A 27,489-nucleotide genomic window follows, 5' to 3' on the forward strand; every position below is an offset into this window, starting at 1 on the left:
ATGCATGCCGGTTAGAAATGTGTCCGAGGGCGGTCCGCCTTGCTCTGATGTCATGCCGACGTATGTCAAAAAACTCTTGCGAGCAAAGGCGGATGTGTCGGATTCTGCAGTCGAGCGCAGCTGCTCTCCACCGACTGCGCTGAGCAAAAGCATGATGGGAAACGACTTGCTGACGACACAGCTTAATGCTTATTGGTTTAAACAACCGTGATGTATGGTTCTTTTTTAAAATGTTTGATTTTAAAACTCTGATATCATGTTTTTATGTGTGAATATTCCCAAACTCTCTAACAAAGGCGATCTCTCTGTGGGTTATGTGATTGTTGTCATATTTATAAAAAATATATGTAAGAGTCGGTTTTGGTGCTAAGACAAAAGCTGAGCTACACACCTCAGTAATTGAACAATAAAAGTCACTAATCTTGAGGAAAAGATCTCACAGAAACTGTGACAACACCCTGACAAACATTCCTCCCCCCTCCCCATTTTGCCCTCTCCTTGTCCTGGTTTCAAGTCACCAAATGCAGATATATCAGTGATGATGTTATTTGTAAATTTATTGTTTTATCCTTTTCATGTTTGATGTCTTTTTAAAGGTCTCAGTGCGAATGGTAAAATGGTCTCAGTTTCACTGCAGTCACTGGTAGTATTAGAAAGATTGGAAAACTAATGAGAATTCAGTTCTCCTTTGAGTAGTCTCTTCAAAGATATCTGATCCACTCCCCCAAAACCAGGTGGGGGTGATGCAAATATTTACAGCCCTTTTGTTCTGGTTGGAGTATTTAAGGCTGGATGTCCTAACTCTCTGGGGGAATATTCTGCAATCAGACCCCCCGTGCAAACTGCATGTAGATGTGCCAGACATGATGACTCCTTTAAATTATTTTCATATTGCTTTGCAATTGTGTTTTATGTTTTTACGCTGATCAGTTGTGTACCATGGATTCTTGCTTACGTATTTACTTTTCCTGTCTGGCCAAATAAATGTTAACCTTGATTTCTCTTGTATGGTTCCGAAATCGTTATTCTAGTATGGATCGATGTAGAGTCCTTTATTACCGCAAAATCTAGGGTTATGATAGATCACACCGATGACGCCACGACTGAAGCATGGAGCGCAGCGTGCGCGATATTCCGATTTCTGACTATCGCTGGGTTAGCAAGTTGTAGTCCGTAGATATTACTAAAATTACACTTTTTGTTGAGTGAGCATGTGCAACCACTTAAAGGTAAAATATTCACCCTACATCCTCTGACTAATCACAGAAGTAACCGTTTTGTGTCCGTGAGCGCGCGAACCGGACGCGTCATGTCTCTGTGCGATTTAGGGTCTCTCGATGAACGAATATAAAAACTAGGAAGATATAAAGAAAATCAACGATCTAAATTAAATCGCAACTAATCGTAAAATCAGCTGATAAACTCTAAATGTAGCACACTTTATGGAGTCACTTAGAATTGGAGTCAGATAAAATTATTAATGGAGTCAGATTTAAAATGAGATATCAATAAATTAAAAGAACTTCACCGAAAGGCTGAAAAGGCTTACACGCAGAATTCCTTTTGACCACGTCATTAGTTTTCGGTTTTTGGGCTAATGGATGGAGATTTACAATATATTGCAAACATGTATGTAGGCCTAATTAAAGTAAAAATGATTGATAAACACGTCTTTCAAATGGAAATAAATAACAAAAACTTTGGGTGTCTTGTTCATAATATTTATTTTCATATAAAAGTAACAGAACTTAAATTACATCCAGTTTATCAGCAACAAAGCGCACGAGTGTGAATCCCGCGATATCCGCCTTTGATCTCGCAGGTGTCGGATCCACTACGAGAAGAGAGAACTGTCCGGCTTGCCTGCACTTTTTTCACTCCTCCCCTCACTGCAGCCGCCTTGTCTCGGCTGAATTTCAGGCGAGGCGAGGCGCATCTCAAACAAGCCTAATGATAAGTGATCACCCAGATTAGACCTACCTACAATGTATGTACATCGTCACCGTTAAATTTGCTTTATGTAGGGGAGAGCGGGGCACAACCTAACGCTTTTTGACTGTCTCAGTTTGTGTAAATCGAGTTTGTCTAAATCGACTTGGAGTTCAGAGCAGTGGCGGATGGTCAATAGAGGGCGCTGGAGCGCCGCCCCCATCAAAATTCCAGCAATATACATGTATACAAAAATGATATAAAAATTAAATAAAAATAAAATAGTTTACTCATACGAAGTGCCGGATGTTAGTAAGAGCCTCAGCATTTAATAAAAACTGGCTTTGATCGGTTAACTAATATGTTCTTCAATATGTTTCATGCGCGAGGGACGCCGGACAAATGTATGTCTATCTGAGTCCAAAAATATACGGGCAGCATGTGACCTGAAGCTGGTCTCCAATTGGTTTTTAAAGATCCTCCTCTGGACGCAGGTCACTGCGTCCCTGGCCAATCAGAATTTGATGTGTGTTATTTTATCCAATCTGATTGGTTCTCGTCACCTGTCATTCAACTTTCCGCTCTTGGCCACTAAAGCGAAAGTGCACGGGCGACACAGTCACTCCGACTCCGCCAAAACCTTGTTATGATGATCACTTTCGTAGAGATGGCAGTAGTTAAACCAAATTCTTTCACAAGGCGTTCGTTGGAAGATCCCGAACCGGACCAACGCGATTTACTAATCCAGCAGCAGGCCAGTGACAGAGGACGCAGCTGCACTCGGAGCTTCACGCGCTTGTTATGAGAAACGTAGGTGGCTGGCTGGATGTGTTGTTAGCAATGCCCTTTATTGCTTTCCCTGTCTTTTATTTCAAAGTGTCGGTACTGAAGTTTTGTGGACAACAACAGGGGTAAGAGACCTCAAATATCTAACTGAACAATGCAAACGTCATGACACTACTGAGATGACTAACTTTAATCAGAGAGTCATTGAGAAATTTGCTGGCCAGAAAGAAAGGAGAGCAAAATGTATGTTCAAATAGTCAACATGCTAGTCTGTTGTTGCTGTTTTTTTTTGTTTTGTTTTTTCTTTCCTCATTCAATTATATGTGGGAAATGAATGTGTAAAAAGATAAAAGTGAAGACACTGTCAACCCCCCCCGGCGAAAAAATACTGCCCCCCCCCCCCCCCCCCCCAAAAAAAAAGAATGATCACCAGCCGCCACTGGTTCAGAGTATTTATTATTCCCACATTAATTTCACACATGTCTAGTACAATTATGTGGTTTTGTTTCATCAATAGGCTTCAGTGTAGGCTATACTTTTTTCTTGATTTACCCCGGAATGGAAGTGAAATGTGACGTCCCATAGGTGGGGTACATTATAACATGTGAGGGGCACAATGTAACATGACCAAATGACAGCTTAAAATGTTATCTAATATAATCAAAAAAATATCCATTGCAAACTAAAATATTTTGTCAATAAAATAAAGTTATTAACTTTTTAAAATAAAATAATGGTATTTTTTAATCATTAATATACTTTTTGATAATAATAATATAGGCTACTTTTTGAGTTTGACAACAAAACATAAAGCTAAGCAGGATAGTAATAATAAAAAAATTAAAAAAACATAATAATAATGAATAATTTCGGAACATTATTATAACACATCGAGTCCAACATTTAGTTTAAACAGATAATCGTTTGTTTTACTTGCGTTTTCAGTTTCCCCTATTTAATCCAGTCACGCAGCACTCTGGCTAAGGGGGCATGTTCCAGCGGGAAAGTGATGTCAATGCATACCCTCTATTAAACACTAAGTAGTCATTTATACACTCACAGCCACTTTATTAGGTGTGCCTGTTCAGCTGCAAATTAACTAAAATATGTAATCAATCAATCACATGGCAGCAACTCATGCATTTAGGCATGATCAAGATGATCTCCTGAAGTTCAAACTCAGCATCAGAATGTGGCAGAAAGGTGAATTAAGTGACGAAATCAAAGAAACAAAATCAAGCTGATAGAAAGGCAACAGTAACTCAAATAACCATTTGTTACAACCGAGGTATGAAGAAGAGCATCTCTGAACGCACAACACTTCGAACCTTTAAGCAGATGGGCTACAGCAGCAGAAGACCATACCAGGTGCCACTCCTGTCAGTACATAACAGAAAATTGAGGCTACAATTTGCCCAGGTTCACCAAAATTGGACAATAGAAGATTGGAAAAACATTGCCTGGTCTGATGAGTCTCGATTTCTGCTTTGACATTCAGATGGTAGGGTCAGAAGTTGGCATAAACAACATGAAAGAATGGATCCATCCTGCTTTGTATCAATGGTTCAGGCTGTTGGTGGTGTACTGGTTTGGGGATATCGTTAAAGACATACAAAATGTGCAGTGGTGGGGGGATTTTAGTTTGTCCATCTCACATAATGTATGACTTTAGAATATTGGGAATATAAAACATGATTTATATGGAGTACTTTTAGGATACTTCTATGATTTTGTAACATATCAATCTATGTAATGTAAAGAGCAGTTTGGACAACTTGGAAACCAGTTTATGAAATGTATGCGACTCAAGAAGATGTGAGTGAAAAGCTGTCATGTTGCTGGTGTGCCATTAAACAATTTGCATTACATAATCTAGATAATGACAGCGAGAGGGATGGACAGTAATAGGGGAATGTGGCAACAACATCCTGTTTGCAACTGCTAGCAAAGCACAACATATCACACAACATGAAAAATACAAAAAACTAGGATAATCTGGAAATAAGTAACGTGTGTGTGACTGTATGTGTGTCCTTCTATTTGAGCGCCTTCACAACAGAGGAGTAGGCTACGTGTATCTCCTCATCACTGGGGCAAGTGGAGGAGAATTCCTCTCGGGCATATGCTGCATCCAGATATCTCCACAGAGATGTCAGAGAGCGAGGGATGGAGAAACCTCGAAACTTCTGACACACAACCTAAAGGAAGGAAAAGAGAAGCTAAGCATTTGATTTTCAAACTCTTTTGCTTAAGGATCAATCCGTTGAGTGTCCATCTCACTTTGACAATGTGTAGCTTGGGCAGCAAGTTGCAGTCAGCCAGAGTGAGCTCCTGACCATCCAGGAAGGGGCGGCTGGAGGAAGTGACATCATCAGCACTGTTCTCATCGATCTCATCTGGTAGAGGAGAGTTTAGATAGTCATCCAACTTCTTCAGGGCCTTCAGTAAACCCTTCTCCAGATCTGCACAAAGAAACTTTTTTTAAAAAAACATTTCATTTTCTGCGTTGATGTATTTCCTATCGAAAGGGGGCTTGTCTAACTTTAAATAGCACAACTTTAAATACACACATAAGCTTATAAAACCATAATTTTCTATGTGTCATTGCTAGTCAGATGCAGATGCTATTCAGTATCCACAGTGGCCTGTTCACACCAGCATGAATGTCCGGCACAAAAGTTTAGCTGGATTTTCACAAGCGATTTGTCTGTTCAGACCAATGCGGAAAATGCAATTTCAGTATTTTTTTTTTTTTTTTTTTATTGACAAAAAACAGCAAAATACAAAACTCTCGTAGGGGAAAGAGAGTATACACATACCAAAATGTAGTCAAAATACAAAAGTGAATAACTAAACAGAAAACAACAGAACAAAAAAAAAAAAAAAAAGGAACGGGGCTATTTATAAACACAAGTCATTGTCAAAAAGGCAAAACATTTTCCCCTTTTCCATTTTTTCTCTTTTTTTTGACTTTGTACACATAATTCTGACTTTATACACACAATTCTGACTTTATACACACAATTCTGGCTGTATATCACACAATTCTGACTTTATATCACACAATTCAAATCCGACTATCACACAATTCTGACTTTATACACACAATTCTGACTTTATACACAGTTCAAATCTGACTATCACACAATTCTGACTTTATATCACACAATTCAAATCCGACTATCACACAATTCTGACTTTATACACACAATTCTGACTTTATACACAGTTCAAATCTGACTATCACACAATTCTGACTTTATACACAATTCTGACTTTATACACACAATTCTGACTTTATACACAGTTCAAATCTGACTATCACACAATTCTGACTTTATACACACAATTCTGACTTTATACACACAATTCTGAATATATATACACAATTCTGACTTTATACACACAATTCAAATCTGACTGTCACACAATTCTGACTTTATACACACAATTCTGACTTTGTACACGCAATTCTGACTTTATATACACAATTCAAATCTGACTATCACACAATTTAAATCTGACTATCACACAATTCTGACTTTATACACGCAATTCTGACTTTATACACACAATTCTGACTTTATATACACAATTCTTACTTTATACACGCAATTCTGACTTTATACACGCAATTCTGACTTTATATACACAATTCAAATCTGACTATCACACAATTTAAATCGGACTATTCCGCAATTCTGACTTTAAACACGCAATTCTGACTTTTTACACGCAATTCTGACTTTGTACACACGATTCTGACTTTTTACACACGATTCTGACTTTATATCTCACAATTCAATTATGACTTTATACACACAAGTCTGACTTTATACACACATATATATATATATATATTTTTTTTTTTCTTCTCCCCTTCAACAGATAGACCAAAATAGTGCAGTAATAAACAATCTAGTAATAAATCTAGTAATTCCATAAGTCCAGAAGTGAAATGAAAATGTGTAAATGTATAGGTGTGTGGGTGTGAGTGTGTGTGTATGCATAAGCAAATTAACCATTAATTATTTATTACCATCTTCATTGCCATCACCACCACCACCTCCATCAATTTCAGTTTCTGACAGTAGTGCTTATAGATAAGCAGAAATACAGCAGAAAACAGAGGGATAATATGACTGATATACACTATTTGCATTTTTTCTTTTTTATTAAAGTTTATCTTAGTATTTGATTTGCTATGACTGATATATATTTTTACAATTTTCTTTAATTATGTTCAGTGTTCATAGTGTTGCAATAAAAAAACACTGCACAACTTCATATTTCTGACACCTGTTTGTCACAGAAGAAACAAAATCAAACAGAATTTACATAAAGAGCTGTTCAGATTTTCTTTCTCACTTCTTTTTCTTTTTTATCAAACAACATCAAGTACAAGAGTACAGAAAGAGTTGGGTCCTCTGCTATTCACTGTCACTTAAAATAGTCTGTTCACAAGTTAACACTTACAAATAAGTCGGATAGAATAAATGGTATGCATATTTGGCATGCTGCCCGAGGAGAGGGCTCTGAGCTCGGTATTTGGCCCGAACCCAGAGTACTGGAAAGAATGAGGAGTCGCAGTGGTGGAGGGATGCTGAAATATGTCGAGGAAGGTCGGTGAGTCGACTGTGTATATACATAGTATGTATAATATATTATATAGGCTTCCTCTCCTGCTGATAGGATAGATGTGGTGACGATGACGAGTTGTTTGGATAGATCATTTGAATGTGCTCCTTCCAAACTTTGTTAATAAAACATCATTTTGTGAGCATTACCAAGTTCTTAATGGTTGGTCAGTTTTCTTCGCAGTGCAATGGAAATGAGATTAGAACATTGACAGCATGTGACTGGAATGGTCTGAAAAGACACATAACCTGCTGTTCATTCAAATTCTGTCACATTGAATTTTTGCACCAAACATTGTCTTGGTCTCAATCTCAAAACTTAACCAATCAAACCATTTATCTCTGCTTGTGTACTTTCTCACACTCACTCACTGCAACTGAAGAACCCTTACGAAAAAGAAGTATACTTCCAGTTAATTTTATGAAGTATATTTAAAGGGATAGTTCACCCAAAAATAAAAAATTAGCCCATGATTTACTCACCCTCAAGTAATCCTAGGTGTGTATGACATTCTTCTTTCAGATGAATACAATCTATATTTAAAACGAGTTATATTTAAAAATGTCCTGCCTCTTCCAAGCTTTATAATGGCAGTGAATGGCTGTTTCTTTGCATTTATCCATCATAAAAGTAATCCTCACAGCTACGGGGGTTTAATAAAGGCCTTCTGAATCGTATTTGTCTGAAAGAAGAATGTTTATAACACCTAGGATGACTTGAGGGTGAGTAAATCATGGGCTAATTTTCATTTTTGACTTTCCCTTTAAAGCTGCAGTCCGTAAGTTTTGCCTCTTTGTTGCCATCTCTGTTTGAAACCTGCCATTGCAGTTATTTGCATTATCTTGTATATGTTGCAAATTTCTGTCTTTTTATTTGAACTTAAGTTTAACAATTTTGAAAAGAGTATGTAAACATGTTCAATTTGGCCTGTATAGTACATAAAGTTGTGTGATTTTGAAAGATGCTGTCATTGAATGGATTTTGTGCCAAATCAATAATAAATGATCCACAGTTTAGCTCGTATAGACTGCCACCGTGTGAAGAGTTTTGAAAAAGTGACCTAAATATTGAGAAATGTGTCCTAGTGATTAAAAAAAACTAACATTTTACAAAATACACACTAATATCTGTACCAATAAAACATGCACCACTTTTCATTTTACAACCAAATTTTATGTAATATCTAATTATTTTAACTTGCACTGTAAACTTTTCCTCGACACGCGAGTTCCTGAAAATGAGGAATAATGGGATACACATTCTAAAATACAGCTCTGATGAAGTATTAGAGATACTATGAATTTAATGTGTGTTAAGGGCACTGAGCTTTGCATTTTTCTGACCTAGCAGTCTTGGGCAATTACTTCCTGTCGCATGCATCAAGACCACAAGTGTGGGTATTAAGAAAGGCCCAAAATGTAGTGACACTCATTGTAGTTGTTATATCCCATTTCACTTGATGACATGGTTTTAGGGGGTTGAACATTCTCATTTTAGAGAGCAATTTATTGGATCAAAATTTGTATATGCCAATGAGCAGGAGATGACGTAATCAATATTTTATTATTTTTTCAAGACAACCGTTTATCCCGCCCCTCGGATTGAGCCCTGTCAATGGTGAGTTTCCAGACCCAACATCTTGATGTGGGTCTGGCTTGTCAGGCTAGACTACCAATACAATTTATACAAATTTGGGACCAAAATTAATCAGACACTTTGACCTGGCCATGCTTTGCTTAAGTGTTTTTTTTTATGTAATTGCTAATGTGACCTTTTATACCACAGACTGAACAAAATTAAGCATTGCTTAGTAATTGTATGACCTAAACTGGTATTATCTAATTGTGCACTTAAATTTAACAGCTGACAGATGAAAAGGAGATGGAGGAAGAATATTAACATCCAACAGGAAAAAGAATAAAGTATTTGTAGGAAATAAAGATGACCATACAAATTGTAAATAAATGTATTTAACGGCTGTGGTGGTGGTTATGGCATTTACGTATCTCGTACTTCCATTCCATACAGTAATCCGTTTTCAGAAAGTGTGATGATGGGAATATGAGTGTCATCAATGCGTCTAACCACTGCAAATCCTAAAGGAAATTCTAATAATTAGGGATACTTCTAGAGGTTTATCAAGTGAACGTCAGGATCCTGTATAAAAGGACATGCCATTTTTGTCACTTTGACAGTGTCCACATGATGAAAATATGAGCAATGAATGAATGTACCTCCACTGCCTAAAATGCTTTTCTTACTATGTATTTTTGTCAAGTGGCAGATAATTTAATGTGTTTTAAGTACACTTTGCTTACTTTAGATTTAGATAAAAAAAATTATTTTTTCATATTTGTACTTGAAATACGACCAAAATACTCAGTAAGAAAAGCATTTGTGGCGTTTGAATGAATGAATTAAGTATTTAAACACCGCTGGTGCTTTAAAAAGGGGGAGGAGACCGAAAGAAACTCTGGGTTTAACAAAGAAAACCTGCTCCTGACCAGGTTAGGTTCACAGAGTAAGTTACCCTGGTAACTGACTCTGATACCCCTTTTCCACCAAAGCAGAGCCAGAGCTAGATCGGAGCCAGAGCCTAGTTTCTAATCGGTTCTTTGTGTTTCCACACCCAAAGCCCTAGCTCCGAGCCAGGAAAAGTGGTTCTTAAGTAGCACCAAAACATTGCTGGGCTAGAACAGGGCTAGAAGTAAGAACCGATTACGTCAGGCGCTGGGGGCGGGGTCAACAAGATGAACACAAACTTGAGATCCGCCATTGTGAAATAGCAGCTAATGGAGCTAACAGCTACTGTTCGTTTGTAATCTCCGTCTATACAAATTACGGCGAACTGCATGAATGCGTTGGATTCGCTGTGTTTGCGTTGTGTTTTGATGCCGATGTAGGATCGTAAAGCCATGTGAATCAATAGTAACGCAACGTTTGCATTGTTGATGGAAGGCTTGTTCGCAGCGGTGCTGTGCAGAGACCGATCGCCGTATGATAACGAGTCCAGCGAGAGCACATGACTCCTTATGCTTTTGATTCACTCATGCGTTTTTATATCATATGTGGATCGGTCTGGCAAGCGCTGATGCGTCTCGAACAAGCCTGGTGTGTGTGTGTGTGTGTGTGTGTTTCCCGGCAGGGTTGCTAGGTTTTCACAACAAACCCGCCCAATTGCTACTCAAAACAAGCTCAAAACAAGCCCAATCGCGTTCCAGGGGGGATTCCCCAGTAAAAATCACATTTGGGGGTAAAATATGTGTTTTTTGGCATGGTTGCCTACTAAAATTCGCAATATGGGGCTAAATATCACATAATTGGGGTCGCTTCATCCCGTGGACATGAAAAAACAGCCCGCGGCAAAACCACGGACTTGGCAACATTGCCGCTGCCTCGCTAGCTTTGCTGAGAGAGATGAGACGTATACAGTGACGTAAGACCTGGCTCTGTTGTGGCTCTCAGCCCGTGGAAAAGCAAACGGTTCTTAGAAAGCTCCACAGTCGAACCAACTATGAACTGGGACTAGCTCTGGCTCTGAATTAGCTCTAGCACTGCCTTGGTGGAAAAGGGGTATGAGTATAAGTTACCTCTCTTTCAGAAACGGGCTTGACTTACCCTGCTTTCTCGGGTTTGACATACCTCCCATTCTGACACAGAAAACCCAGAGTTTCCCTTATTTCAGGGTTAACATACTCAGAGTTTTCACTTAACCTCCTTTCTGAAACGGGCCCCAGGCCTGGACTTTATGTTGTTTTGTTTATGTTTTGGTATGTGTGCGGCTGTGAGGGGCGGCAGCTTTTACTTTAATTTTGTTCATTTATTTGATTAAAGTCTTTTAAATGTTCGCCGATTCCCGCCTCCTTCTTCCCTGAACGTACAAACCACGTTACAACTGCGTTAGTACTTCAGCTACTACTATTAACTAATTTGGAAACAAGCTGAACTAATCAGTAAGTAATATTTAGGACTAAGATAGTTCCTTATTAGGTAATCAATAATTACTGAATGAGATTGTCATCACTAAGAACTAATAGGTAACTATGATAAATTATAAATAATTACTAATTAATTACAAATCACTATTAACGTGTCTGAGATGTGAAACAAATGTTTTTTCACTTTAAAATAATATTCCAGATCACTAGTAGTTCCTGCAGAGTGACTAGATACCTGAGTAATTAGTGATGCGTTTTATGACTATATTCAGATTAAAAGAAATATGATTGATTAAGTCTCAGACACACAATAATGTTCTTTATAATTTGTCTGTTAGTAAATAGTAATTAATGAGGCTAGTCTCATTAAGTAATTACTTAACAAGGAACTAGATCCTAAATTTGATATTACTGACTGATTAGTTAAGCTTGTTTCTATATTAGTTAATAGTAGTAGCTGAAGTTTTAATGTAGCACTACTCATTAGGCCTGCATTACTTCCTGCATAGCTACTTATTAATGACAGACCATTATTCGAAAAAGTTTTACCAAAATGTGTTCTGGTCTGATGAGACCAAGGCTGCGTCCCAATTCGCCTACTTATACTACGTCCTAAAAGTATGTACTCTTTTTGTGAAGAAAAAGTACATACTTTTGAGTGTGTAGCAGAAGAGTATGCAAGCTTTGGGACATACTACTTCGTCACTCTTACGTGAGTCCCGTCACCGTTTAAACTGCCCTGTCAATCATCGTCACAGTTCAAATCCCCCACTTTAAATTTAATTTCCTACCGTATCGGAGAGAAATGTAGTTGCTCGTTGATCTGCCTTTCGTGGGTCTTTAGACTCCTCTCATGTGTTTGCAAAGTTAATGGCCAAACGTATCATTACAAAAGTTCTCAATGCTGCTGAAGGAGAAATATAATGTTGATAATATTGAATCAATATCTTTTCGTCAGGTTAAATACTGATAATTTCTCACTCAAACCACTTTATCAAATCCACTTAACCGTCAGACTCGCGTAACCTTCATGTTTGTAGTTTTTTAAACACTTTTTATCCGCGTTTGTAGTTCTAATCGAATCCTCGTCCATCTCGCAATGGGTTGTGGGCAATATCAGCCGTTAGAGTGCGCATCGATCTGCACTTCGGATTCTGACCGGAAATAGTAAACCATCCGGGAATCTTTGGAATACTTTTTTCAACATACTACGATTTGGGACATACTAATTCTTTTTTCGAATACTATTTAGTACGGATAGTATGCGAATTGGGACGCAGCACAAGATTTAACTTTTTGAACAAAATGTCACTTTGGTTTTCAGTGTCATTGCATAGGTTGTAATTTTTTAATTAAAGAATCAGAGGTTCTGATATGATTAATTTTATTAACAGTTAACAGTTGTTTTAATAGGGGTGTGTCCACTGTATAGGCTATCTGTCAACTGTACACCCATTTCAGGTCCTGGAGTTTCTTCTAATGAGTTTAATCATGTATTTAAACGTGCAGTGTTGGGGGTCCTCCAGGAACAAGGTTTAAGAAACACTTGCTGCGTCCAAAATCGCATACTGAGTAGGTACTGCATTTGTTTTGAACGTACTTTGCGACCGTTAAAAAAGTAAGTTCTAAAAAGTATGAATACGGGGTAGTATGAATTAAATTCGGACGTACTACATTTGCCATGTTGAACTTGTTATCTACCAGCGTCAGTTGCGTCAATTTACTTCCAGTCATAAATCTTCCAGACCTGCCAACTTTGGAATTTTTTTTGAGGACCATCAGTGTGATGGGATGGGACACAGGGTTTGAGGGGAGGATCACATATTCTCAAAATACTCAACATATAAATTGGTTGTGAAGAAAACAATGCATGAAAAGACTTAATGAAAAGATATTAACATTTAGGAAGAGACAGCCATTTGTGCACATGTGAATAATCTGACTTCAGTTGTTGAGATGCCATTTTAGGAAGAATGAGTTAATTCTAGGGGTTGAATCTCAAACAGCCACAATTTTTTAATATTTTTCCCCTCTATGTGACGTAGACAGTCTGCAAGACTTAGTAGTACCGTTACTACTGTACTGTCCTTGCTTAATAAATCGCTGTCGATTTGTAGTGTCGTTTGAATGATAGGCTTTCCATATTTGTCAATCACCTCCACTTGCTATTTGGGAAATGAACCCAGCTCTATGACTTGTCAAACTATTATTATTATTAGTAAGTCATCCGAATACTTTTCGCCTGGTGTTTTTCGAATGCTACTACTCTGTTGGCGTACTGTTCTTTGCAGACTATATAGTAGGGAAGTATTCGATTTCAGGCACAGCAACTGTATTAGTGCATGATTTCAGAGCACAGTCTGTACTCTGAGGTTGTTGTGGTCTAAACCTTAATACTGGTCATCGTTTTAACAAATGAATGAAAACAAACAGCGCCATTCTTGCACTCACTGTCATTCATCTGAGGGTTTGAATTCTTAATGTAGGCAGAAAACTTTGAGAACACATCAAGGCCTGCAGTGTTAGATTCAGGATTACGAGCTGCCAGCCGTGGGTATCTGTGTCGTAGAGAGGGATGAAGAAGAGGAGGACAGATAGTAAACATAACAAGACGGAATACATGGAGCCACAGAATGAGGGGAAATAAAGTATGCATTAATGAAGAGAGTTACTTAGGAGGGCAGAGGGTTTCCTCTAGGAACTCTTCTATCTTGTTTGTGTCCGTCTTCACCTCTGTACCGTACAGCAGGAAAGGGGGCTGAGCACCAGGGGCCAGATCTTTAAGAATGTCTGGCTTCCTAGACAAAACAGAGAAAGAGGAATAGCACTAATTTTGCAAAATGCTCTATGCATACTGTGCACAGGTAATTTTCTGCATGGATGGAATACCCGGATGACCCATTTCATTTGCCAAAAGCACACTGCTCGAGATCCGACAATGCAATGCACTTAATGACCTTCCACCAATTTTTATTTCTGGAATACTGTGACAATAATGTAGCATACTACTGGATTGAAACAGTATATGCTAGGTTTCACTGCATACTTGAACTTTATGCAATTGTAATTAGGTTTGTGAATGTCAGCATGAGTTGCACAGTATCACCAACCTCTTCATGTCAACAGTAGTCACATTAAAGGTCACGCCTTTCAGCCACAGGACCATGAAGAGCCGCTGAGAGAATGGGCAGTTCCCAATACTCTGACCATCATTTCCTGCCTACACACACACACACACACACATATATACAAATACAGAGAATCACTACAGGTTTCTGAAAGACTGTGTAGCCCCAAATTATGCTTTCACGTAATCACAAAAAAGTACTGGTCCTTTGTTTTTGCAACCGCTGTACAGTTTCGCCCTATTGTACAGCGCCATGGCAAGGAATCATATTGTACTCATGAATGTCAGTTTGCAGTCAGAATAATTAGCGCCAAGCTACATACTGCCCGGATTACAAGTGCATGGCTGAGTAAGAACAGAGTGCGGGTACAAGATTGGCCTGCCTGCAGTCCTAACCTGTGTCCATTTGAGAATGTGTGATGCATTATAGAGCTGCACGATTCTGGATAAATTGATAATCAAATTTTTTTTGTTTGTTTCAAAAAGAGATCACAATTCTCAACAGACAACTAAACAATGTAATTTACTAGAGGTTCTGAAAAAGGGTCTGAATAATTTCTGCCGTCTATTTAAAATGTTTTCTGAATTAATTATGTAAAAAAGAAAACTTTGAATGAATGTGTGGTGTGTGGTGGGTGGGTTTGAATTAGCGAGGTCTCTGACTGGAGAGAGTTTGGAGACAAGTGGCATAAGTGGGTCAAGTGCAAATGACAAACACTTGTGTCTTGTTTCAGCAATGGGCATTGAGAAACCATATAAAGCCACCAGGGAGAGGAGAAGCGGGAGAGAGAGACAGACTGGAGACTCGTGGCCCGTGTGAGAGACTGAGAAAGCTCTGGGGAGCACCAGGACGTATTACTGAGAAAGACTGAGTTATTGTAGCGCCAGCGGCGTGGATTTATGTTTTGTTGGATCTATTGAGAAGAAATAAAATTGTCCACGAGTCTCTGTCAAGCCGACCCTGTCCCTCCTTCCCTCACTATTTGAACCGTACTACAGAATGATTCAATGAATGACTCACTCATAAACACTTCACTTGTTTCATTACTAGATGAATCAGCATTTATTAACAAATCTCCTGAATGAATGATTCAATTACATTATTTTTAACAGTCACTTGTCACCACCTAGTGGTGTAACACAGTAAAAGGCACAATCTTTATTTGAAGTATCAAGATATTTTCAAAAGGTGATTTGCTCTATTTTCGCATGTGTTGACTTCAGTGTCCATATCCGACCTATAAACTTTTATCCTAGCACTTCCATGATAATATGAATATTTGTTACACAGAAATCACAATAGGCCTACTGTGTGGTTGAAAAGACTGTTTGTGAAGTTGTTTCCAGATGTAGGCAAGGGAGGCAGTGCCTCCTCATAAAAACTAGATGAGAAAATATATAATATAATAACGCAAATATTACAAAATGTGTAAAATTCACTTGTTTTTATAAAGTAACACTGTCCAACAGCGACACCTGAAGGTAAAGTTACAGCGGGGTGCTGCGCAGGGACGTGCACAGGAATTTTGAGGGGCAGTTGCTCTGACCTAAAAAAAGGGCACTTCAAACAATACCCAAAATAGTGATAGGATTTAGGCATTTAACCATTTTGAACAAAATAATTAATGTGATGCATTACTTCCATCATTCATTCTTCTTGCTAAAACGAAATGTGAGAAACTAACTATCAGCAGACATGTAGCTTAGTTTGCCTAATGCCTACCAAAAAAATGGTAGCCTAGGCTGCTTGTCTGCAAGCTATCTGTCTGATTATTTAGGCTAAACGTGGCAAACTCATCCTGGATTTATAAAGATTTTAATTCATTTAATTAAACATGATGATGATGATCGTCCGTTTGTTATACCTTTCTGACAAGGTTAAGTTGTCTCACCCGACAACCGCGTATATATATATATATATATATATATATATATATATATATATATATATATATATATATATATATATATATATATATATATTACAAGTTTGGAAACTGACTGTACTATTTTGATTGTTTTTGAAAGAAGTCTCTTCTGCTCACCAAGGCTGCGTTTATATGAACCAAAATACAGCAAAAACAATACTATTAAAATAGGCTAACTTTTTTTTTTCTATTTGAATATATTTTGAAATACAATTTATTTATGTGATTCACATGATCCTTCAGAAATCATTCTAATATGCAATATATGCAATTATATAATATATCTCAAGAAACAGTTCTGATTATTATCAATGTTGAAAACAGTTGTGCACATTCTTTTCAGGATTATTTAATGAAAAGAAAGTTAAAAAGAACAGCATTTATCTGAAATATAAAGCTTTTGCAACATTATAAATGTCTATACTTGATCAATTTAATGCATTCTTGCTGTATAAATGTATTAATTTCTTTGAATTAATCATAAATTGATCTTTATTAAATTTAAATTGATCACAGGAATAAATTACATTTTAAAATATACTCAAATAGAAAACAGTTACTTAACATTTAAGTAATATTTCACAATATTACAGCTTATTTTGTATTTTTAATAACATAAATGCAGCCTTGGTGAGCAGAAGAGACTTCTTTAAAAACAATTAAAATAGTACAGTTTACAAACTTTTGACTGGTATAGTGTATGTGTGTGTGTGTGTGTGTGTATATATAACAGAACTATATACAATCTTAGGGCTGTTTTCTTTTAGACATTTGTGCTCTCTTCCCCACCTTTCTGAATAGATTTCAGCAGTAAAGAGAGAAAGCATTTGCAGTGATGGTTTTTCTCCATTTACCTGACAATTTATAATGCTGCTTGTTCTTCCACGGACAACCGAACCGATGCTTCTACTACAACCATAACTTGTGAGATGATGTTACGTCAAATGCACACGAGCAGCAGCGGTTGTTGCCAAGTATTCATTCCCGGGGGATCAATAAACGGTTCCATTTTCATATTTCTTTGCCTGCAATTTTTGTTATGGCCGCGGTACATTATAAAAGTAGCCCAAAAAAACGCAACCCGCAGCTCCGTAACCTTTCCCGTGACTCCTTTTTTAAAATAGCCCAATTGTGCGGGAAAACCGCGACCCTGGCAACTATGCTCCTTCTAGTGCCGCTCATGCAGGCTCAGGTGCCGGTCGCGTGCAGCGCTGCAGCCACGTAAACAGAGTTTGCCCTTCCCCCCTACTGACTTTCACTTTCGGACGGGTGCCCGAATATGGAAGTGAATGAGAGTTTGCGAATTTTTTTTTTTTTTATGCCTACGTGAAATTCTGCATCCATTGTACAATTTTTGTATTTATTTTTGTCCACCTCGGAAGGGCAACGTGAGTCGAGAAGGGCATATGGGCAGTTGCCCGGGCAACCTGAGCAACCCCCCTGTGCACGTCCCTGGTGCTGCGTCTCTTATGTCTCCTCTGTCCCCATTGACTTATAAAAGACTCTCTAAAGCGTGCGGTGAGTTTAGTGGGGGTAATAGAGAATAAATGGGGGAAAGTCACGTGATAGGAGGCAACGTCTCCATCATGCTGGATATGGATACTGGATATGATTGGATACGATGGATTTGATTGGCTCGTGCGATAAATCCCAACTCTTGTTTTTGCACGCATTCACAGATCGGCTGAATGAAGATAATGATGGCATTAATGGGAAGGCTAATGAAAAAGTAAGTAAACAACTCAGCCACTTAGATATCATGCCTGAAACACATGATGACTGTCGGGGTTTTTACTGAGCAATCAGCTTGGGGAAATTAAATATACATTGTCATGTGTCTGGGTCCAGTGTTTACAAGCTTGATGACTGCTGAAAATAAGTTGACTATTAAAAGAAAAGCTGAAAATTAATTCACAAATAATATATATTGTTTAAAGGTGCACTGTGTAAATTTTAGCAGCATCTAGTGGTGAGGTTGTGAATTGCAATCACCCACCGCTCACCCCTCCCTTTCGAAGGACATTGAGAAGCTACGGTGTCCGACACAGGACAAAGATGTCATCAATGGAGAGAGCGGAAATTGACTTGTGCTCTGTAGAGAAGTTTGTCCGTTTAGGGCTACTGTAGAAACATGACAGCGCAAAATGGCGATTTCACTGTAAGGGGACCCGCGGTCTATGCAGATATAAATGGCTCATTCTAAGGTAATAAAAACATAACAGTACATTATGTAAGGTCTTTACACCACTGAAAACATAGTTATGTATAGTATATTGCATTTCTGTCAATAGATCCTCATAAATAATACCCTTTAAATTTGTACTGCCTTTAGTTATTGCCTATAGTAACAGCCGGTGTGACTTCTCATTTTAAAACACCACCGCACACCACTGGTTGTTTCTTACCTATACATGATAACCACTTTCTCTGTGCCAGTGCAAACTTAGTTCTGTCAGGATCGGAGCCATGTGGAGCACTTTTATGATGATAGATACACTTTTATGGACTTCAAAACAGGAAAAGCCATTCACTGCCATTATAAAACCGGGAAGAGCCAGGACTTTTTTAACCACTTTCTCTGTGCCAGTGCAAACTTAGTTCTGTCAGGATCGGAGCCGTGTGGAGCACTTTTATGATGATAGATACACTTTCATGGACTTCAAAACAGGAAAAGCCATTCACTGCCATTATAAAACCGGGAAGAGCCAGGACTTTTTAAATATAACTCTGATTTTATTCGTCTGAAAGAAGAATGTCATATACACCTATATGGCTTGAGGGTGAGTAAATCATGGGCTAATTTTCATTTTTGGGTGAACTAACCCTTTAAAGACCCCCTGTGGTGAAAATCAAGTTCCCATTCAGTCGGTCACGTTCAACGTACGTCGGACGTACCAACGAATTGGGATCACTTCTGGGAGCCCCTATCAGCTTCGAGCTATCTAGAACCGGCCAATGAACAATTGGCGTGCGAGATTTCCATCTCGCGCTCCGCCCCGCGCCGCGGGTATAAACAGGAAACGAGAGCAAATGCACGCTGTCATTCACTTCGGAGCCAAACGGCAGATGAAGACGACTCTCAGATGAATACTGAGTATATCGCTGCTATCAGCAAGACTTCTTTGAGACCGGAGAATCTAGGAGACGCGTGTTGGAGGAACGGCACACTTCAGCGGGATCCGCGCTGACTCATCGGCTGCCTCTGCAAGCAGAGAAAACTGCTGTTTTCACAGCAACACTGTTGGTCTGGTTAGGGCGTTTTCCTGCTGAGTACAGGCACGGGCTGCACACAAATCCTGTGCGCTGTCGCGTTTCCCCCTGAGTGCTTCAGCACAGAGCGTTTCCTCACAAAAAGAGCTTCACGGGTGACGCTGCGTCTTTTTCAAGATGTCATACCACCCGTGCGTTTCTGGAAGCGGTCGTTCCCTGTCCCCTGCTGACGGTCACAATCGCTGTCTCACGTGTTTGGGCAAACAGCACGCTGAGGAGGCGTTTGTGGATAGTTCATGTTCCCACTGCGGGAACATGACTATCTCGGAGCTAAGATCGAGACTCTCCTACCTCCGTAGGAGTCCCCTTACCCATCCCACGATCTAGTTCTACCCTTAACCCGGGTAGACCTACTTCTTTGGATGGCCAGGGTGATCTGAGGATTACGTTTAGGGCAAACCCGCCGAGCGAACCTCCGCAGGCCCCTAATCCCTCAGCTCCGCAGCCGGTAGAGCCTCCAAGAGAACCCGCTGGACCCTCCCACGGGAGACCAGTGGTGACTTTTGGAGCTCCAGCGGACGAACAGATGTCGATCGCTGTATCGGAGGGGGAGTTTCAGTCCTGGGATGAAGGGTCAGTTGTACTGCCTCCCTCTGGGAGAGTGGCAACGGCTGCCCCGGACCCCGAGATGGCTGCTATGCTTGCCCGGGCCGCCGAAAGGGTTGGGCTCGTGTGGAACCCTCCACCGTGTCCCAAACCCTCTAGGTTGGACGATTGGTTCCTCGGGGCGGGTCGCGCTGGTTCTCAGCGTCCCGCCCCGACACCTTTCTTCCCGGAGGTGCATGAGGAGCTCACGAGGTTGTGGACGGCACCTTTTTCTGCCAGAAACCAGCCGAGTGACTCCTCCCCCCTCACTACCCTCGACGGCGGACCAGCCAAGGGTTACGTGGGGATCCCGCCAGTGGAGCGCGCCATCGCGATGCAACTGTGTCCGGCGACCTCTAACTGGTGCGGTGACCCACGTCTCCCGTCCCGAGCCTGTAAGTTCTCTTCCGGTCTGACTGGAAAGGCTTACAAGGCTTGCGGACAGGCTGCGTCCGCCTTGCATGGCATGGCGTTGCTTCAGGTCCACCAGGCCCAGGCACTCCTTGACATGCACGAGGGTAGGCCTGACCCACAGCTCGTCCGGGAGCTCCGGACGGCGACGGACCTCGCCCTCCGGGCGACGAAAGTCACCGCCCTTGCCATTGGTCAGGCGATGTCCACGCTTGTGGTCCAGGAGCGTCATCTCTGGCTTAACCTAGCTGACATGAGGGAGACCGATAAATATCGGTTCCTGGACTCCCCCATTTAATCAGCTGGGTTATTCGGCGACGCGGTCGAGAGCTTCGCCCAACAGTTCTCGGCCGCCCAGAAGCAGACGGAGGCGATTAAGCACATCCTGCCCCGGCGGCCCGCTGCTGCCTCCACCCCGCCGCCGGTGGCACCGCCTCCAGCTACTCGTCGCCGAGGACGTCCACCCGCCGCCGCCGCCTCCGCCAAGGCACCACAGCAGCCTAACACCAGCCGACGGCATGGGGCCGGCCGTGGGAAGGATGTCCAGCCCGCTCAGGCCGCTGCCAAGCCAGGTGGCAAGCGACCCTGAGACGGGCCGCCCAGAGATGGAGGAAACTGCTCTACGGGAGATGGCTGCAGCAGGGGAGGATCCCTCTGTGTCCAAGTGACTCCGAGGTGCTGTTGAGTCCTCCGCAACCCACGGCAGTCGGACGTGGCGGAGCGTTCGATGCCAGGTCTAACACTCGTATGCATTGGTGGAACTTGTGTTAGGCTTGTGTTAGGCTGGGTCCCCAACGGCGGTCCCATATGTGTATTCTTCCACGGTACGGCTCCCTACGGTGAGCCCGTGTCTTTCCCTCGGCAGAGTCTCCTCTGCCATCCCAGGTACGTGTTGTCCCCCTCCTCTAATTGGCCGGGGCCACCCCTGGGACTTCCGTATGTTGTGCTGCCCACGGCCAGCCCATACGTGTATTCTCCGCATGGTAACTCCCTCTGGGCATGATGTGGCTTCCGCAGCGGCCTTCACAGGCACGCTTTCCCAGTGTTATCCAATACAGTCAGCTGAATGTGTCTTGCGGAACAGCAGCTTGGACTCTCCCTGTGTGAATTTCCCCGCCCGCATCAGATCGGGGTCTGAGGGGCTCATCGCTGGGCGCTGGAAGTGGTAGTAACTGTGGCGTTTTCCATAGGGATCCCAATTCGTCGGTACGTCCGACGTACGTCGAACGTGACCGACTGAATGGGAACGTCTCGGTTACGTATGGTAACCCTCGTTCCCTGAAGGAGGGAACGGAGACGTACGTCCCGTCGCCACAGTTGCTGTACCATCACTGCAGGTTGAGCCACTACGTTTGGCTCCTCAGTGAAAAACAGCGTGCATTTGCTCTCGCTTCCTGTTTATACCCGCGGCGCGGGGCGGAGCGCGAGATGCAAATCTCGCACGCCAATTGTTCATTGGGCGGTTCTAGATAGCTCGAAGCTGATAGGGGCTCCCAGAAGTGATCCCAATTCGTCAGTACGTCCGACGTACGTCTCCGTTCCCTCCTTCAGGGAACGAGGGTTACCATACGTAACCGAGACGTTTTTAGTGTTGTTTATATGTCTATGTGTTTTTAATATGCTTTAAAGCTGCAGTCTGTAACTTTTTGTGCTCTAGCTGTTAATAAACAGAACTGCATGCGCCTTGTGGAAGAACATTGCAGCCGGAACTACTTCTCTCTGTTTAGGTCTATAGCAAATCACGCAGGGACTGTGCTCCTCCGCAGCGGTTCCTACCACACCAGTCTGAAATCGTCCCAATATAAACACTCATTATAAGTGTACCATAATGATTCAGGGTAAAACAAAAACACGGTTTGGAAAATGGATTCATGTTGTACATTCTCATTATATAATTTTTGTAAATCTTGAACACAAAAAAAAATACGGACTGCAGCTTTAAGACAAACCATGTGCAAATTCATAAGTCAATACCATGCTGAATATTTTCTCCTTAAAACTCCAGTGAACCAAAGAACGTGGTGTGAAATTTCAACGTGCTGGCGGGGTTTAGCATATTCCATAATAAAAATGACTATGCTGTGAAGCAGGAGAGTCTCAAGAGAAGCAAGGTTATCCCGGTATATTTTTCTGTTGATATGAAAAATCGGGTACATTTGGCAATATAGTGGGTGAATTATGTATACCGGTATGTATATTACGATGTTATGATGAACTATATGCCTTTCTCCACTGACGTTCTATGATATTCAAAGCGTTTTTAAGGATGCTGATTTTTAGAAGGCAGACTGAGATGGCAGAACGGAAATATGGATTGTGTAACATTAGCAACACATTATTAGCTGTTTGATAATGTAGTCAAGTGTATATTTAAAAAAATAAAATAAAGTCAGAAACACAATCAGATAATGTTTTGTTATAATGCTTTTGCCGCTAAATAGCTTTCCAGGTAAACCTCACTCCCCTGGCCTCAAGAGCAAGGGGGTAATCCAGCCCCCGGAAAGTGTACCTTCCATAGGGGCAGCCAGGCCCGGACTGGCCATCGGGAGCACCGGGGAATTAGCCTGGCGACTAATTTGGCCGGCTGCCAGCCAGCCAGAGTTTTTTTTTATTTATTTTTTTATAATTATAATTATTTTATATTATTGCCTTTACTAAAGTGATAATTTTTGAATTTGGCATTCAATAAAATTATTATTAATAATAAAAATATATCATGAATCTGTAAGTCTTGACCTGACTGGCAAGGCTACGATTCGACTTTACGCCTCAGCCAAACGCGAGCAGCGCCTGATGATGGAGAGAAAGCAGCCAGGTTGATCAGAGAGGGAAAGGGCAAAGAAAAAGAAAGCTCTCCAAGAAGCAGCAGCGAAACGTTGCAAAATTACTGACCTGTTCAGGTCTTCAAGTGCAGGTCAGTTTCATCTGTAAATACTGTACTTTTTTTCTTCGTTAAATTAGTATTGAACTGCTAGCGAATGTTAGCGGTAGCGCCCCTATTACTTACTATCACTTAAAATACTGTAGGCCAATGCTAAAGTAGATTAATATTATTTAGTGTAAAGTTACATTAGTAACAGCAGACAAATATTCACAATTATATGGTAGGTACTGGGAGCAGGGAGACAGAAGTGATAGTGCAGACATCAACAAAAAATAATGCAATGACATTTTATTAGGATTTTTCAAAATAGATACAGTCAAAATGAAGTTTATTATTGAATACATGGTAACACTTTACAATAAGGTTGTATTAGTTAAAATTAGTTAATGCATTAGTTAACATGAACTAACCATGAACAACACCTCTGTTCAGCATTAGTTAATCTTTGTTAACGTTAGTTCATAAAAATACAGCTGTTCAAGGTTTGTTCATATTAGTTCACAGTGCATTAACTAATGTTAGCAAAATTATAATAATGCATTAGTAAATGTTGAAATGAACATTAACAAAGATAAACAAATGCTTTATAAGTGCATTATTAGTTCATGTTAATGAATGTAGTTAACTAATGGTAACTAATGAACCTTAGATTAAAGTGTTACCGAATACATTTTTAGACTATTTAGAAAATTATGGGTGCGTCTCAATCAGCTTCCTAGTTCAGTAGTCAGGACACTGATCAGGGAATCAGTCCGTGGGCTGACTACTGAACTAAAGAGCTGATTGAGATGCACCCTATGTCTGCCCATTTGTGAGGTTTAAAACTTTTCCCCCCTTTTTTTAATCAAATGAAGGTGGAGATAATCAACCTATCACTGTGGTGCAGTGATCACACATCAGATTCAGCCAGGCAGGGAGTAGAAGCAAAATAAGAAACTTTTTTTCTTTTTTTACATATTGTATGCAATATAGTGTTGCTAAATGTTGGATATTTAATTAAATTTTAACCTAAAAACAACATTTTGTCTTAAATATAATACTTTGATTTTTACTAAAATAGATGTAGATTCTGGGCAAACAAATTATAAGGTGGTTGATTTTCAGTTCTGATTGTAACATGAGGCCAGAAAAAGTGACAGGTGAAGAAGAGACAGGTACGAGAAAAATACACACGTTATACATGCATACATTATGCATTATTATTATTATATTAATGTTTTAGTTTAAATTTCCAATAACTCTAGTACTCCTCTTTACTTAGTGTATGAGGCTGATGATCCTGGTGGAAGGGAGAGACAGAGAGATATTAGGGACAATTAAGAAAAGGAAAAGGGAAGTGAGGGTACCGTTCAAGATAAAGCCTTTAATTATTTAGGGAAAAAATAGGGTTGTCTGTGTTTCTAAATTCTAAATTTGGCCTGGATGGGTGTAGGATTTCCCGGCCTGAAATTGTGTCCCAGTCCGGCCCTGGGGGCAGCCATTGCTAACCAAGCCATCACTTGCTGTTTAGGATCCCATTGACTCCCATTCATTTTGGCCTCACTTTGACAGCGAATATCTTTACATCTGATGCGTTTAAAGACTCCATTTGTCCATTGTTTATTTCTAAACAAACACGACAATGTATAAAATGCTCCATTACCTTGTATCTTACACTATCGCCCCATAGAAGCCGTTTTTGTAAAAAATAGGCTAACGATTGCATCATAAACACGCGACTCCATCGCGCTGTAGGCCTACCGTATAGACCCGAGGAGAAGCTCGCAGGCAATCTTTTACTGTCTATGAGTCAATTCGGGGGGACGTGGAGGCATAAACGCCGATAGAGATGTCGTAAATCCTGCTTCATTCATCAAAAGTTGCTCCTGCTCACTCTCTCTGTCTCTACAAGATTTGGTGATTCAGATTTCATTTTGCACAACTACTAGAAGACATACAACTGTCAGACAGGTTGCTCATGTCACATCTACGTCGTAAAGCTCAGTCTGAGGCTGCGCAGTACGTTCAGCCATCAGGAAGTGAGTGCTTCTAACTGACTTCAATTCTCTCCGTTGAAGTCTATGGGGTCGCTGTGTCCATTTCTTTTACTGTCTATGCTCAAGAGGTGCACTAGCGTATGACGCTAGAAGCTGCGGTCCTTAGCATCTTTGATAGTGCGCCGCTTCCCTTCCTGGAAATGTGGGTTCGAATCCCTCACTGAGTGGTGTGAGTAGCACCGGAGGGGTTAGGTGTCATGACCCAGATGGGAGTGAGGTGTAGGGGGTTGAGGGTAACAGAGGCCAGCAAGTAAAGAGCTAGGTAAACCTCACTCCCCTGGTCTCAATAGGAGCACTAGCGACTGACTAAAGGTTGTGGTCTTAAGCATCCTTGTTAGCGTTCCCACCTCCCACACCAGACTTTTAATATAGCACATGGTGAATATAATTTACATTAAAAATTTTGTTTTTTGTCATTTTGCATACATAGTAATACATTAAATGTTGTTTGGCCGTAGTTCTATTATGTATTTTTTACAAAGCATAATGAAATAACAGCATAATGTAATAAATATTACATTATGTAATGAAATGTTTGAAAATGTAATGAAAATTATTTTGGAAGAATGGTGTTCCTTTCCTCCAGTAGAGTTCTAGGGGGAAATGATAGGTATAGGGCAATGTAGGCAATAATAATAATAAATGCATGAATATTTAAATATGGTGAATTTGTTGATTTCATAATGTAATACATTTCTCATAATGTAAAACCCGTTTTTACATAATGAGTTCAAGGTTGTATTATGTTTTGAGACAATTACATTATAAACATTTTAATACATTAATTATAGTTTATTACATTGTGCAGTTATTAAATTGTAAATTGGATTAGTTATGAAATCATGAATAATGGCCTGAGGGTAAACTCACCTTCACAAAGAGCTCAACCTCAGGTTTCTCCTCACTCATGCTGAAGTCAAAACAACAGTCCTCTATCAAATACCTACAGCGATCGTAAAGTTCAGTAAATTAATGTCTCTTGTCGTCTTTTTTCCCGAGCTCACTTCCGCTGTGCCTTGGTCAATTTGAAATCGAGTGCAACTTTTCCGCTATGAGCTACGAATATGATAGTGGGTGGAAAATGTATACTAAAGCCCAAACAAATGTCACCAAAAAGTGTCTAAAAAGTGTAAACGTTTTAACGTTCGTGTTTAGTATCGAAATCAATAACGACCACAGCAAGATCAGTCATAGGCTACTTCCTCTCTCTCTCTCTCTCTCTCTCTCTCTCTCTCTCTCTCTCTCTCTCTCTCTCTCTCTCTCTCTCTCTCTCTCTCTCTCTCTTTCTCTCTCTCTCTCTCTCTCTCTCTCTCTCTCTCTCTCTCTCTCTCGTTTCCTGATTTTGACGCGCTTGAACTTCCTCTTGAAAAGCATAACTGTTGATGCTGAGTTGATGCTACAGCATTCGCGGTCCGTTTCTGGCAAACATGTACACCAAATGAGTCGCTTGATCAATACACATAATGCCAGTCATCACTTGCATATTTTATAAGTAGGCTACTGCCTAGTTTAGTAACCAGACTATTAAGTAGTCTAATAGTAGCCTAGATGTTTTTTTTTCTTCTATATCTATAGTCCACACTCCACATACATTAACAAATTAAACTTAATGTCAATGACAATCTATTTAGAGCAAATGGTATCCCGAACTCATTAGGTACTACAATTTTCGCATTGGTAGTGATTAGGCTATAGTAAGTTAAATAAATGTGAATATTCCTTTAAGAATATTCTTTATTTAAAGGGGAAGTGACTTTTACAGCGTGCCTTCTGACACCTAGTGGTAGATAACTGAAACATGAATTTTGAAGACGTATTATCTCATGAATAAGTACAAGTAGCTATCCCCTGTAAATACTGTAAAATACCAATAATCAATTTAGTTGCTAATAATTGAATAACCGCTGACAGACAAAGCAGAATCCCAGTAAAAGTGATTCATCTGAAAGGTAAAATT

The 27,489-nt window shown here is 40.2% G+C and overlaps 1 protein-coding gene across 1 annotated transcript; it reads right to left on the reverse strand.

Moving 5' to 3' along the window:
* Positions 1-3,022: 3,022 nt before the first annotated feature.
* clic1 (chloride intracellular channel 1) lies at positions 3,023-26,952 on the reverse strand. The gene is made up of 6 exons (XM_079830130.1): positions 26,403-26,952; positions 14,402-14,511; positions 13,964-14,089; positions 13,743-13,849; positions 4,996-5,177; positions 3,023-4,913 (listed from the first exon to the last, which is right to left on the reverse strand). Exons 1-6 carry the CDS (start codon positions 26,439-26,441, stop codon positions 4,752-4,754), a joined length of 726 nt encoding a protein of 241 aa, XP_079686256.1. The 5' UTR covers positions 26,442-26,952; the 3' UTR covers positions 3,023-4,751.
* Between the last annotated feature and the right edge of the window lie 537 nt (positions 26,953-27,489).

This window comes from Gobio gobio, assembly GCF_949357685.1.
Source record: "Gobio gobio genome assembly, chromosome: 11".
Lineage (NCBI taxonomy): Eukaryota > Metazoa > Chordata > Actinopteri > Cypriniformes > Gobionidae > Gobio > Gobio gobio.